This window comes from Pleuronectes platessa, chromosome 8, assembly GCF_947347685.1.
Source record: "Pleuronectes platessa chromosome 8, fPlePla1.1, whole genome shotgun sequence".
NCBI lineage: Eukaryota > Metazoa > Chordata > Actinopteri > Pleuronectiformes > Pleuronectidae > Pleuronectes > Pleuronectes platessa.
Window position 1 is genome coordinate 15052762 of NC_070633.1, and position 15765 is coordinate 15068526.

The 15765-nt window shown below is 45.1% G+C and overlaps 1 protein-coding gene across 1 annotated transcript; it reads right to left on the reverse strand.

Moving 5' to 3' along the window:
- Positions 1 to 10799: 10799 nt before the first annotated feature.
- egr1 (early growth response 1) lies at positions 10800 to 14936 on the reverse strand. The gene is made up of 2 exons (XM_053429206.1): positions 14223 to 14936; positions 10800 to 13392 (listed from the first exon to the last, which is right to left on the reverse strand). The coding sequence occupies exons 1-2, from the start codon at positions 14431 to 14433 to the stop codon at positions 12077 to 12079; spliced, it is 1527 nt and encodes a 508-aa protein (XP_053285181.1). The 5' UTR covers positions 14434 to 14936; the 3' UTR covers positions 10800 to 12076.
- Between the last annotated feature and the right edge of the window lie 829 nt (positions 14937 to 15765).

A 15765-nucleotide genomic window follows, 5' to 3' on the forward strand; every position in this document is an offset into this window, starting at 1 on the left:
GCCACTCAGCCAAATCAGGTCTTAGAATCATGTCCCACACAGTGTTCATACATGGTCCACCCTCAGCTGGGGGGGTTATATGTCAAGTACAAGTCTGTTGAACAGGCCGACATAAGACTGGAAAGAGCAGGATGAGGTTAATTGCGCCATCAACACAACAGGCCCTCCAGAGATATTATCTGTACTGTAGGAACACACACACACAAGCGGAAACTTTGTGCATCGTATTCACCATACTGTCGGTAGATTCAATATTTTTGACTGTGTTGCAACAAGCCATATTATTTTGCAAGTGGATGGACCAGCATAAAATAATGTAAACACAGACACACCGAGCAAGAAGGCGAGGGGGAAAAAAGGATTGCACTGAGGCAGCTTGCCGAAGGGCAGCCCGCCAAAAGAGTGGGAGAGAAAAAGCGAGACAGACACAGAGCGAGAGAACGAGGGGGGAGAGAGAAAGAGAGCGAGGGCAGGAAAGTCCTTACATAGCCCACAGGAAGAGCTGTGTCAGGCCAGGAAGCTCCTTGTTTGGGCGTGGAGGTTTCCTGGCTGGCTAGAAGACTGACATTTCCTCTGCTGGTTGGCTTCTGGAGAAGGGATCACATGAAGGCTTGAGGGAGGCTGCAGGGGTGGTGGTGGTGGGCCGCCAGTCGGGCTGGGCTGGGCCCGGTCTCTGGTTTCAGCTCCAGCGCTCCCTCCTCCCTCTCTCCCTGTCTCTGCCTCGCTCTTTGTGCAGCCTTCAGCTGCAGTGGCTCATTGCTGTGGCAGACACTTCAGAGGCCAGCATTCATTCTCTGCAGTAATGACATACCGTATCCCACTGTGCGGTCTGTAATGTAACATATCACATGTTGCTCTATTAGCATAGGGATGCCTCAACGAGCTAGAGACGGCATGGTGAACATGTGGATTTCATCTGCATATAACTATGTTTTGCCACGACAGCTCTGACAACCAGTTCACTTTCACATTTAGTCTGTTCGTGTCCAATTACAGATTTTTAGTGACAGGACTCAGTTGGCCCACTATCTCCATGATTACTGGAGGATTAGGCCTTCAAATCTTCGACATTTAAAACACCGGAGGAATTTGAGAATCTCCTTGACTTTAACTTTAGTGCCATCATGTGATTGACAATTGAGATTCTTACGGTAAAAAGTTTCCACAGCTATTGAAAAGATGGTCATGAAATGGGAGAAAGACTTTCATGCATCCCATGTCATTCAATAACTTTGTTAAGTCTGGATTACTGAAACTACTGAGCTGATATCTATGGAATGGGTGGGGCTTGACCCACAATCACATTTTCAGAAATTTCTCAAGAAACTGGAATGGCAAAAACACCCAACACATCCCACAATGTTAAAGAAAGTTAAAAAAAATATATCCTGGATCTGCCGCCTAATCCGGATGAGCCCCAAAATTGAATGGGTTCTTCCCAGGCCCATACCACAATTGTGGCATACACCAACCTAAAATTGCACCCAGTTTGAGCTCTTCTCACCTCGTCTTTTTTCAGTGATGCAGAGGGACCTGTTCCCTCTCCTTCCGACTCATCCTTTTTCTGAGGCTGTGAAAATGGGTTCCAAAAACTCAAACCCAGACACTATTCCATCAATGGCTGAAACCTTCTTGTGGGCTCACCCTTCATTGCTTATTGATCAGCCATCTGTGCATTTGTGTTGACAATAAACTTCAACTGCTCCCAGTCAGAGAGGCAAACACACAGACAGATAGACAGACAGATGTTTCCTTTAGTAAACAGCAAGTGCTCTATCAAAGATAAATCTGTTAACTGACAAGTTAAGTCCTCGGCCTTCTCTCTCTCTCTCTCTCTCTCTCTCTCTCTCTCTCTCTCTCTCTCGCTCTCTCTCTCTCTCTCTCTCTCCCTCTCTCTCAAACACACACACACGCTAAGGAAAAGCACCAGACCGAGGAAGGGGATTTTAAATGGCGAGAGAGGATGGGCAGTAGACAGGCAGCACAGTCTGAGACACAAACAGTCATGAATAAACAAATAAGGAACACACATGCACACACACACACACACACACACACACACACACACACACACACACAGTTTTAAGCAGCTGTCCTTATTAGGACTTTTCATTGACCTACATTCACTGTCCACAGTCAATAACCAAATGTGTGACCAATTCATGCCTAACCCTAACCTTAACCTAACCACAATTCATATCTTAACCCTAACCTTAACCTAACCACAATTCATATCTTAACCCTAACCTTAACCAAGACCACAGAGAGGATGGTGCCTCATTCGGACCAGGCTTTGTTCCTGACAAGGTGAATGTTTAGGCTAGAAAAGGCCCTAAAGAAGGAGTGAAAATGAGTACACACACACACACACACACACAAACACACACACACAAACTTCAACCTGAGGTGTGCTGACATTCTTCCTGTTGTCATGTCTCTCTGGGTGATTACCTCATAACGCTCAGCAGAGGAGCAGCAGTACAGCCCGGCTCTCACATTGCATCACTGGCATGTCTGGAGTGGTGATGGTGATGTGTTTGTGGCGGCCACTGCAAATATGTGTGTGTGTGTTTGTGTGTGTGGGAGTGTGTTTGTGCATGTGCGAGTGCTGGATGAGTTCGACCTGGATGTCATGGCACAAGATACAGAGAGATATTATTAAGCAAGTAATGAAGGTCGATTTAAAAGGAAATGTGTACTACACTTCAACAAATGTGTTTAGCAGGAAAAAAGCAATAATGTACGTTTAAGGCAAAAGTCAAATAGCCGAGTGCTAAGTGCACACATCAAGAGAGGGAGATGGATGAGGTGTATGTGGGAACAACGCAGCAGGTAAACAAATGTTCATTTAACTGCAACTTTGCCTTTTTTTTTTATGGTTTTAGATTAAGAGAGAAAACCTCATTCTCGTCCTCACAGCAGCTTTTAGCCCGCTGGTCTGGGAAGAATAACAGAAAAAGAGCTGGGGTCATTACTCACAATGGAGGACTCTATTAAGCAGCAGTGTGCAGAGCTAAATGCACACACATACACTCACACCCTGAGGTGTGGAGGCAGCAGTCTGAAGTGTGTGTGCATGCATGTGTACGGGTCAAATGTGTGGCTCTCCCTGTGTGAATTATACTTAACTAGAGGGATATTTCTGAGCTGTAAAAACACACACACATACACACACATAAGTACACATGCAAGCTGCTTGCACTCTTTGTCATCTAGCGCCATTACCAGCGGCTTCATGTACATTAGAGGATGGAAATGATGGAGGGCAGGAGGAGACAGGGCTACTGAAGGGGTAATTTCAATGAGGGGGCATCTGAGGTATTTATAGCCAAACGATTGAAGCATTGAAATCGTACTGAGTTCATGATCTGATCATTGATACATCCAAATTGAAACAGGATGGCCAGGAGGCAGTAATGTCCAGCTAGCTCTATGTGCCAGTCTACTATATGGAAAACTTTGCTTGTCTCACCTTTCCAAAGCATTTCAGCTACATGCCACAATCTCCCCAGGTTAAAGTTGGGTTATAGCTCCGGTCAACGCTCATGACTTCACTTTGGCAGTAATAACCTGTCAACCATCTCACATTAGGAGGCGTAAAGGCCTACATACACACTTGACAGAGCTGACAGATGCTGACATGCCACTGCATGCAGTCCCTGGGCCTAAATGAGGACCTAACGGTGTGGATGTGACAGAGATGTGGTTGTGCACACGCTGCTTAGCGTTAACTAGCTGCTATAGGAAGGCGGACGGGGAGAGACAGACGGAGAGAGAGAGAGAGAGAGAGATTTCTGTTATTTTAAATCAGCAGAAAAGGAGTTAGCGCTGAAAGAGTTTGCCTATTTGCTTTGCTGAGAGTCGATGAGGAGATTGGCATCATTCGCATGCATGTGCTGTAAATTGGAAATATGAAATGATTGCGTTTCCTTTGGGAAGACCCACGCTTGCTGTTTCCCTTGTTTCCAGTCCTTGTGCTAAGCTAAGGTACCCAGCTACCGGCAGTAGATTTCATACAGTAACCTTTGATACCGGGAGTGGTGGAGGAAGTTGTTCCTGAGTTAAAGTACAAATAAATCAATAAAAATGCACTCCAATAAGTAAAGGTACCCTACTAACATTTCTACCTGAATAAAAGTACTTTAAATGTACTTACAGTATTAAAAGTAAAATTAACCTATGAGTGTAGCCATTTCCTAATGCAACAATCTACTAGATCATTAACTGTGCTTAACGTATATTGTGTTTGATATCAGAATATTACATATATACAATATTACACTCTGTCATATTAACAACGAAGGCTGCAGAAAATGCCACTGAAAACAATTCATTGTTATATTATTTAATGGCTGAGTCTCGGCCTCTCACTCAATGCTTTGTTGATATTACAGATATTTGCCGATATATGTGAAGGAGTGTAAAGTAATAAATTAAGTAAATTAAGGAGTACATTAAAACAGATCTACCTAAAACTATCTGTACTTTACTTATAAGTTAAGCACAGGTACATGAAAAATAAACAGAATTACAGTAAGAAAGTAAATGTACTCTGTTACATCCCACCACTGCGTGTCGTTCATGTGTGCCCACATGCAGTGGTGGACAACAGCCGCTCCGTCCCAGCAGGTACCACGGCCTCTTCCACCCTCCTGCTCCCCAGGCACAGCACGCTGATGACATCAGTTGGTGTGAAAGTGGCCATTAGTTCCACCTCATCACTGTGGGACAAATATAGCAGCGCAGGGCCTTCATCAAACGTTGGAGGACAGCTGTAGTGAGTGGGCGGGAAAAAGAAACCTGCCCAGATGATGATACACATTCACCTTATCCCTCCTCCTCCTCCTGTCCAGTTCTCACTTCTCCCACTCCCTCGCGATCAAACTGTCACTCCTGAGACTGGTGACACCTTACGACTGCAGCGCATAGGCACATATGTGGCATCAACAGGCACACACATACAAATATGGTTAATGCTGTCTCTCTCTCTCTCTCTCTCTCTCTCTCTCTCTCTCCCTCTCTCTATCTGTCACACCCACACCCACACACACACACACTTCACACATCCAGCTGTTTAACTAATTCCACGCTCTATTCAAACATGAATTTCCAATTTTATTGTACGAGATTATACTTCAGCTTTTTAAATGAGGCTTAGCGGTATCCGGATGACAAGTGCTGCTTTTGTAATACCTGGTGCTGCATTATGAAAGCACAGCAGCCTCGGCACACAGCGCCATTGTCAGCGTCAGTCAAAACAGTACAACACCAACACAAAGCATGTCTATTCCTACCGCTGTTGGTCCTGATTCTATTATCTCCAGCCCTGAACCTGCGTTATTGTTTTCTGTCCCTTCTCTCTCTCTCGTGTGGCGGAGGCTTCATTTCTGTGGCAAATTACTTTGTTTATTGACTCATTCCACAGGTATTACCTAATAAGTGGGTTAGGGATTATGTTTTTTTTTGCACGAACAAAATACACTGGACGAGATTAAGTTACAGTCAGTTCTGATGTACTGTGGAAAAACAGTCCACTCACAGGATCGTGTGTGTGTGAGTGCTGTGCCTCTCAGTAGAGGTGGCTGCAGTGTCGGATCAGACACCTGGCCTCCGCCTTTTGAATGACAGGTGGTGAAGTCACTGCAGGGCACATCTGGAGGGTGGGGTGAGAGAGACAGATTTTATATTAGGTCTGTGTCCCTCTCTCTCTCAGCTTTTGATGCATGAGATTAAGACACGGGTTTGTCCTGATCTGAACACGGGCAGTGGTCGGTTGTTTTTCATATGAAGATAAATTCTGTGGTGTCCTTCCGCACTGTATGTAGTGAGGGTACTCATGGTGTTATGTAAGTGCCTCAATGACCAGGAACATGTAAATAAAAGGGTAAATTTGATAGAATCGGTTTGAGTGATATTCATGAGCCACAAAGCCTGCAGACACACAAACACATCCACTGACGCACACATAGATCTCTCACCTCTAATCTGGGCTGTTGTGACAACTGGGTGGTTGTTCTGAACTCTTGAACTGCAGTTCAAGCAAAGCCAGTGACCCTGAAATGCACCCCCACTGCTTCATGTGGAAAAAAAATTGGTCATAGAAATTCATGAGGAAAAAGGCAGGACAAGCTATCGTTGATAGTTTAGCTTTAAATTTAGGGCAGCACGGTGCTCCACTAATCTACCTCTCCTCTGATGTCACAAATCATGGAGAGCTGAGTGAATCACTCTGGTCTCCAATCTAAAGACCTCCATTATTACATCCGCCAAGGAGGATATGTTTTCACCCCAGTCTGGTTATTTGTTGGTTCCTACTTATGTTTTATAGGCAAAAAACGAGGATTTTCCATTAAACTTGGTGGAAACATGGGACATGAGCCAAAGTAGAATCCATTGAGATTTGGTTCGGATCCGAATCAGGGGACAGATGTAGGCTTTTTCATTTTTTTCAGTTTCTTAAACATTAACAACGATATGGCGTTTTTCATGACATTTCACAGAGAATAACTAATGGATCTTGATGAAATTCTTTTTATGTTTAGGGAACTGATATTTATGAGTGAATAATTGGTACGGATCGAAATAAAGATCTTGATCTCGAGAATGTAAATGTGATTTCATAAGAGGATTGACGGGTCTTGGAGGAGGTAAGAGCTCTACTGAGTGCCGTTCTAGTTTGTTGGTTGGTTTGTGTGCTTGCAAGCAAGATTAAGTAGAAATTACTGGATGTATTACCACAAAACTTGGTGGAAGGATGAAATATGGGTAAGGGAGGAACCCATTCATCATTTCTTTAACATTGTGATATAGGCTGTTTCACAGATCCACAGGGAGGAATTCATGGATCTTGATGAAAAAATGTGGCATATTTAAGGAGACTGATATCTGTATGCAATTTGGTGCAGCTTGACTGGATTTAAGGGGACTGTTGGGCCTTGGTGGAGCTATGAGCTCTACTGAGGGCCATACTCTTTTTTTTTTGCCTGAAATATTTAGTAATCGAGATCTTCTTGTACCGTCAGCAGCCTGCAGTGTGCAGGAGGAAGCCATCAGCCGCAGACCATGTATCGCTCTGATAAAAACAGACAAGCATTTGAGAGGCATGACTGCATTTATTTACCCAGCCTCAGAGACCCTGCTGAGGGATTACGTATGATAGTCAGACTCACAGACAGAAAAGAAAACAACCTCAGCCCACTTACTAGCCTTGACACATAAAGACGTATGAGGGCCTGTTTGCATTTCAGAGCCACCCAGGTGCCTTTTGTAAAGCTGTAGTGTACTTGATACTGAGATGAAGAGGTGTCATATCTGGAGGTACTTAACCATGCACTGTTTTGTTGTCTGTTCAAAGCCATGTACTTCAAACAAGCCTGGCTTATTAAGCAGAGCTAAAGTTGCCAGGACACCTGTAGATTATTGCGGGAGCGATTCGTCTAACAATCCCTTTGGTGCTGCAAATAATTTCAAAGACGCTTGTGAGTTGTGCTACTTTTCCGTCTCGCGTGTTTTTGAACAGGTAGACGCAGCGAACAAGCATGCAAAGGTTTCAAACATCTTAGCATCTTAGAACAAATGTGTGACATCTTGATTATCTGTTGTGTGCTTGTGAGTCTTTATGTGCACACCTGTAATTTCAGGATCGGTACGGCTGTATTTCAGATACATTGCGAAGAATAAAGACGGACCTGTGTGTCGCGTGTAGTTCAGGTTTGTTGTACTTCCAGTTTGTGACTGACTTTCAACCTGCGATATGCCGAGCACGTTTCCTGAAGACTGTGTCTGTGTAAATGTTGCAATCAACCTGAAATGTGCCTGAGAGGAGTCAGAGAATCAAGCAGTTTAAATATAACCCACTTATCCCCAAAGGCTCAACAGGTGTCAAGTGCAAAAGGCAGAACAGGAGAAGGCACCTGACGAATGTCTCAGCACTCCCTATTGGCAAGATAAAAAAAAAACATCCCATTGAGATAGGGTGAGGCTCTGAGCACGAGATCAATGGAGCATATTTAAAAGACATTAGAGAGCAGTCCTCCTGTCACATTCCTGTAATAAAGAATAGGAATCTAGCCTTCCAGCATACAGTACAGTGTTTCTGTGCCAGTGATTCTCCCGTGTGTCTCCTCCTGTGCCTAATCTCCATGAGGAGACGAGGGGTGGAGGACAGCCAGCGGTGTCTAAGCCCGGGTTCCGGGTCGTCCTGTCCGACACCGGGCTCTCCCGCAGCATCCTGAGAGATGTCAAGGGGTGAGAGTGGAGGAGAAACGGTTAGCTGCCGGCCCCGGAGCCCCTCACTCACTTTCTAACTTGCTCACATTAAAGAGAGCTCTAATCACTGCGGGGACTTGGCCAATGATGTGCTTATCAAACGGCATATTTCAAAAAGGCATCTTAAAAGGCCCGAGGGCGAAGAGGCAATAAGAGCACATTTGTATGTGGATGAAAGAGAAAAGTGTAGACAGACCTTGCATCAGAATACAGGCAGGGGGGGGGGGGGGGGGGAATCATTAGCATCTCCAGCAAAATATGCAAGAGGGAGAGAGAGAAAGGGACAGAGAGGGGGAGAAAGAGAGAGAGAGAGAGGTGGTAGTGGGAAGGGGCTGAGGGGCTGAGGGAGAGGGACTGGTTCTTTCTGCCATTTGTCCTTTTTTGCTTTACACAGTTCCCAAAAAGAATAAAAGAACAAATACATTTTTGAACAAAGGCAGGGCTCTTGATGTGAAAGCCCGTTGGGCACATGAGGTGGCTCCGTTGAGCCTCAACTATACACTCCCGACTCCATATCGCGCTCCTCTCACACCTCCTGAAACATAACGGGCACGGTGCTTTGATACGTGTAGACGAGTCGAATCAGAGGATGTGAAGGGCAGCACATATCCCTCACACTCATACTCTGAGGGATATTGGCCGTCTGTCTTTCTAGCGTTTTGGTTATGGACTGTGACAAACTGGAGCCGCAGCCTCCCCTGTGAAACCAACACTGGTCGAAATAAAGTCCCCGAACATGAGAAAGCGCTGCGAGAGCTCCAGCCTGTGGTTCACACATTGAGTAAAAAGACTTTCCTTAAAGCCGCGTGGTACTATGAGAAAGTTCTGATGCAAAAGCTACTGAATGGCTCTTGATTTGCAGCCAAGGACCAAAATAATGCTGTAAACAATGACAGGAAATGAGAGATGTCAGGACTTTAAGCCACGCAAGGAGGTTTGAGATCTGCCCCAAAATGAGCTGGATGTTCTTCTGACTAGAGAATATAATTTTTTATTTGACTGATTTACCTCTAGAAAGTAATCAGCCACATTTGTGTTTTTCTCTTATGTTTTTTTTTTGTTATTTCAATTTTTTTTTGTAATTGTGTAGATTTCATTAAAAAAAATTGACCATTGTTGCTATCTACTGATATTTTTTTACCGGCTTTTGCTGTATCATCTGAAGTGTTTAAACACACACACACACACACACAGCTCACACACACTCACAGAGCAATATGTCAGCACATAAGAGGCTGGTGTCCAGGTAGATTTGTCACCGAGCTTTAACCCAACAAAAAAACAGCACCACTCACACATGCCTACAGCAGTAGGAAGCAACTGCATTAGCCAGTCTATAGACATTCAATGTGTATATTCAACAAAGATGTCAGCATACATGTGCGCACAAACACACACAACTCATCAGACCCAATTTAGAAAGTCAATTTGGGATCAGGAGACCAATTATTGTAATTATTTTCCCTTCCCCTCCATCATTCTCCTCTACTTGTTTTCCCGCTTTCTATTTTAGCTGTGTTTGCATTTGTGAGTATTTTGGTTTGTGCATTTCACAACACAAAATTACACTGAAGCATCCTGAGAAAAAAAAACTAAGGAGGGTTCTTGTCTACACAGGCTAAAAAACCCGAGACGCTATATTTTCATACTCAAATGTGGAGCAAGAATTCCTTGCCTAGGGAACAGTAACAGATGAATAATGATGGTGCGACAAAGCTGTTATTATATTCTGCTTGAAAAACCAAAAGAAACAGCGGTTAAACCTTCAGGGCCACTCTGTTCAGCTGCACCCATGCAACAATTCAGCCTAACCTACACAGATATTGCCCAATTGTGTGTTACAGCTCATTCACTACGAGGTGACAGCCTCTCGCCGACCGCATTTATGGAAAAAGAAGGTAATTATGGTGTGATGGATTTCACCTGCACCCTGTGAAAATAACCCTGTGCATGTATAAGCACAGTCTGTATAAGATGTCTCGCTCCAGAAATAATCCCTCCAACAGCATAGAGAGGAGGAACATTTTTATATTTTTACCGTATTGCCTACAGATCAAATTAATGTAAGTCTCTGTACTCAACAGTGAGGGCCAGTGCGTATCGTAAAATCTCAAATGAAATGGAAATTTAGATAAGCTTAATATCTTCAAGAGCATGTTGGATCTGGATAAGGATCCCTCATCTTCAGTGTTTATAGGCATGGGAGTCATGCGTTAGTGTTATCATTAATGCAGGGTTCAGTTGGAGAACTGTGATTGAAATGGAGAGTTTTCACGAGATTAAACTCTGCAGATTTTCCTCATATTAAAGGGTGGATCTCTGTGATGTGGAGTTGCAATTTAAACCCACTAATAATCTGCATACAATTAACATGTGAGATGATGGAGTTTGATGCTCACGTACGAGGGATGCGCTCGACACAACGAGAGATGGGATGCTTTAATGAGATGAAGGACGTCCCTCTATGAAACTGTGAAAAGCGCCAAAGGAAATTATTTCCCAAGTCGAAGAATAAAGTATGAAAACAAATATACATATATAGTCATATTTTTATTTATATTTCATTTCTGGGAGGATATCTTGTACACCAAATATCCCGTTGGCAGTTAAGCGCATTCAATGTGTTTAGAAGCCAGAAACAGTCACTTGTTTTAACAAACACAAATACAAAATAAAGATAACCACAAAATAATGAACTGCATGTATATAACATACAAAAGAATCCCATGCCTACTCAGTAGGTAACTTCAACATTCCAGCTCTTGAAGATGTGGATATTTACATTTCAGTTTTACAAAAATATACTTTATAATTTGTCTCCTTTTTTTGCTTACATTCTAATGAAATGAAGCGGTGCCCTCAGAGCTCGTCCCTTGTCCTCCCTCTGACTATGACTTACATTCTGTAACAAAAATATTCCCTCGACCTTTAAGGCGAGATGCAGCGCATCCTCTCTCCCGCGCGCAGCCGAGTCACAACATCAGCAAGGCTTCACAAAAGGCACCAAATAACGGGAGCGTTTGTCTTGTTAATTTTTTTTAAGATGTTTTTTTTTCCTTTTCTCTAGTTTTCCATATAACTGAGCGATATGTCACATGTGAAAAAGAGAGAAAGAGATAGTACCAGTGGATGATATTTACAAACAGAAACTAACATCACTCTTACTCATGCTTGAATACTTAAGTGCTTTTTTTTCAAACAATGTCAAAAAACGTATCACAGCATCATCACTACATAATAGAGAAAGAATGTAGAAAATATGGCCCTGCTCACTTCAAATAATACAATGCAAATATGCAAATAATTTTTCACATCAATGGTACCAAAGAATGAAAAAAAACGAAACATGGCACATGTACAATATACATATATGGTAGGTTATGTATATTATTCAATGTCTTTTGTACTGTATGAGTGCCTGCAAGGGCGAACGTGCCTCAGCACCACAACTGCTGGCAACCTGTTTTTCTCTCGGTGTCTGACTAGCAGTAGAGACGCGTCGGTAGCGGTTTCTACTCTCTATCAGCTGAGTCCCTTTTGCATTTGAAGTGCTGCATTTGTTTTACAGAGACAGAAAAAAAAATCCCTTTTCATCTTCTATTGTCTTTGCCCAGTCCTTGACATGTGTCTTTTTTCTCTCTTTCAGGTAAATCTCAAGATTCACCTAACACTGCACTGGGAGCAGACAGAAAAGTGCTTTTCGGAAGGGAAACCAAAGTCTTTTGATGCTGATTTCTTTCCCCTCAAAGAACCTTAAGGAAGAGGAGGTGCAGAGAGCCTTAAAAAAAGTTTTTGTCTTTGCTCTTTCTTAGCAGATCTCGATTGTCCTTGGGGAGAGGGTGGTCTGCATGTCTGATAGCGGGGTGGGGACGGGGGAGCTGTAGATGTTGGAAGTGAGAGAGGAGGGGAAGGAGGAGCCGATATGAGACTGAAAGGACATTGACACCGATGGATAGGTGGTAGCCACGGAAGGAGATGGATAGGAAGTGTGGATGGGAGAGGAGTAGCACGAGGTGACTGGAGAGGGGTAAGAGGACACAGGAGAAGGGTAGGAAGTGATGGGAGAGGGGTAGCTGGAGGCAGGTGAAGCGGCTGCCACCGGCGCTGCTGTCACCACCACTGCCCCAGCCTTCTCTGCTTTCTTGTCCTTCTGCCGTAAGTGGATCTTCGTATGCCTCTTCCTCTCGTCACTGCGGGCAAACTTGCGTCCACAGATCTCACAGGCGAAGGGCTTCTCACCAGTGTGAGTGCGAATGTGTGTTGTCAGGTGGTCGCTGCGGCTGAAGTTGCGCATGCAGATACGGCACTGGAAGGGTTTCTGTCCTGTGTGGATGCGAATGTGTCGTGTCAGCTCATCGGAGCGTGAGAAGCGACGGTCGCAGGTCTCCACGGGGCAGGCATAGGGCCTCTCGTGGGGGGGTGTCTTGCTCGGCCGGGTGGGGTACTTGCGCATACGGCTGGGCTTAATCAGCTGAGACTGGTAGACACTCTTTAAGTCCTGGGAGCCAGTCTGGGTGGCAAAGGCCTTGATGGTGGACAGAGGAGTGAGGGAGGGCTGACTTGACTGACTCTGGAAGGGCTTTTGGTCAGGGGGCACCAGGCTGATCTCTCCCTGCTGCTGGGGGAAAAGGTAGTCAGGAATCATGGGCACGGGGAAGCTGGCGCCACAGTTCTTGCTATTTGGGTAGGCAGGGGGCGGATACTGAACTGATCCTGCCGAACCGGGAAAAACCTGGCCCTGGTCTGGGAAGATGTCGGAGTTGGGACTGGAGTAGGTTGGGGCGGCTGAGTAGATTGGGTTGGGCTCGCTGTGGTGAATGGACGAGCTGAGGCTGGAGCTCTGAGATGAGGAAGAAGTAGAAATGGAGGAAGTGGAGGAGGACAGGCCAGATGAAGACATGGTGGTTTGTGAGGCAACTGAGGAAGAGCTGGAGTTGGAGGCAACATTGCTCATCAGACCAGTGAACAGGCCCAAGATGGGCTCTGCCCAGAGACTGTTGCTGCAGCTGGTGGCGGGCTCCAGCGTGAAGCGGCCGGTGTAAGAGATGGGGGGCAGCCTCTGAGTGCCGTAGGTCTGGTCAGCCACCGACTTCTCACAATTGAAGGGGATATCAGGTAACGTATCTGCAGGGAGCACAGAGAGAGAGGAGAGGCATTAATCAAACTGTCAATATACAGAGGGAGGGAGAGGGGGAATCCTGCCAGAGTGGTGGACAGTGTGTCACCCCTCTCTTCTGGGACAGATCTGTCCGGTGCCCACGCAGAGAAACCCCCTCCAACTAAACTCTTTCCCCCTTCAACTCGAAAACTGTCTCATCCAAACCTCAACCAGAGCTGCTGCGCAAGCTTTCTAGGCTTGCATTTTCGTCTGCTCACACTCTCTCGCTCTTTCTTTCACTCTTTCTGTCTTCCTGTCTTGCACACACAAACACACACACACACACATACACACACACACACGCACACACGCACACACACACATTCTTGAAGCCCATCACAGAGCCTGAGGCAATTGATTACCGAAACTGCAGTTCAGCTGGTTTTAGGAATGCAATTTGAATTGAGCTGTAGGAGCGTCTGGAGGCAAGCGGTGACTGAGGAGTGTTTAACTCCTCAGAGAGTCGACAGGGATTTCAAACTATCGATAAATACAGTCTGGTATTTTATTTTTAGATTAGTTAAATTTCACGCAGTATTTTTTAAGTATAATGTATAGATTTTATTTTAATTTACTTTTTGATGTATCTATAATTGTATCTTCCACTTTGATTATGACATTTCTCACCGCATGACATGATACAAATTTTTTTTGATAGACTTGTAACAACAAAATGATATTAGCCGTGTATCATCACTTCTGATAATGAATAACAGAATAAATAATAACTACACAACATGTGTATCTCAGCTGTACATGCAGCATATAAAACAAGAGGCAAATCTCCATTTCTTACCTCCAGCAAGGTGGTCGTACTGATCTCCTGGCTCCCCGGAACCAAAGCCTGCACCTTCGGGTGCGGAGGCGGTGAGGAAGGGGGTGCCTGCCGAGCTCAGCATCATCACCTCTTCCAGCTTGGGGTAGTTATCCATGGGGGAGTGGGGGAAGCTCAGGGGCTCTGAGATCTGCAGGGTCGGTAGGATCATCTCGGTCTTGGCTGCAGCCATCCTCTGCTGACACTGGAGCTGCAGGGCTGAGGCTGTACTGGAAGCTGTGGCTGAAGAGTGCAGGGAGGCTGGGTGCACGCTGGTGCCTCGCAGGTGGAGGAGTCACTTAGCCCAGCTCAGGGAGCGCAGCACACTTCTGCTGATGCCGAGGAAGATGCTGTTGCTCTGTCTCCTTCTCGTTCTCCAGTTGTCCTCTTGCTCTCCTGTGTCTCTCAGAGATGAGTAAAGATCCACTTGTCTTTTCAGAAAAAATCAAAAGTGTCCTTTGAACTCATTCCCTAAGATTCATCAAAATTAATCAACAGAATTAATCTTGATTTTTTTTTTTCTCTGTATCAAAATGACTTTTCCAATCAGGTTTTGACCTTCTTGGACGGATGTTGTTTTGAATGGACTTTTGTACTTTTGGTGTGATGTGTCTCAGTCAGGGAGTGTGTTTCTCTATCTAGCTCTGCTCTAACAGTTGCCGCTCTGGGCTCTCAGGGCTCTCTCTGAGCTCAGAGGTTTCCCCGCCCGTTATATACCCTCCTGCCGTGACGTAGATGTCCATATTTGGAGAGGAGGAAGCCCATATTTAGGCACTGCAGTGGAGGACACATGACGCCGGCCCGGGGGAAAGAAGAGAGAGAGACTTTATATTAAGCTCTCGCAGTAAATTGCGGAGACAACGCCGCGCTTCCCCGCTCCTGAATCAATGTGTCTTCATAGCGGAGCCGCAGCTCCAGACAGCAGCATAATTCTCGCGCTCTCCCCGTCGCCCCGTAGATTTGATTTGGGTTTCCCATCTGTGCAGCAGGCTGAGCCGCTGCCGGAAAGCTCTGCTCCGCCGTGCCTTATAAGGTCGTGACTACATAAGGAGCTATTCCGGTGGGTTTCTATTTCCCTGTCCTTATTTGGAGCTTCCTGAGGCAGCGCTGATCGCTGCTTGGCACTGAATGAGAGACCGGAGCGCAAATCATGTCCAGCGCTCACAATAACTCATGTCAGCAGCTCAGTGCAACACAGTCTGAGCTGAGACAGGATTCAGCTGCACTCTCATGACCGAGACACCGACTAACTGCACCGTGTTCTCACCGCGGGTAAAAACCAGACGCTTCAACGACAAGCGCTGTCCAGGCGTGATGTTAAACATTTATTTTCAAGCACAACAAGCGAAGTTAATAGGAGTTGATTTTAAAAAGCGTTCATTTTAAGCCTGTAACATCATTTCCATATCGTGTTGTTGCTGGAAACGATAGTCCCATGCATATCTGTGAATATTGGTTTATTGATTGAGACTAATTTACCGATATTCTATATTGATTTGTTTAAACACTAAGTGAGAGTGGCCCG

Bases quoted from the DNA above. Each gene is read 5' to 3' on its own strand.
- egr1 (XM_053429206.1), bottom strand. From the start codon at position 14,433: ATGGCTGCAGCCAAGACCGAGATGATCCTACCGACCCTGCAGATCTCA. The intron at 13,393-14,222 runs GTAAGAAATGGA...TGCTCCCTGCAG, and splicing joins GTACGACCACCTTGCTGGAG to ATACGTTACCTGATATCCCC.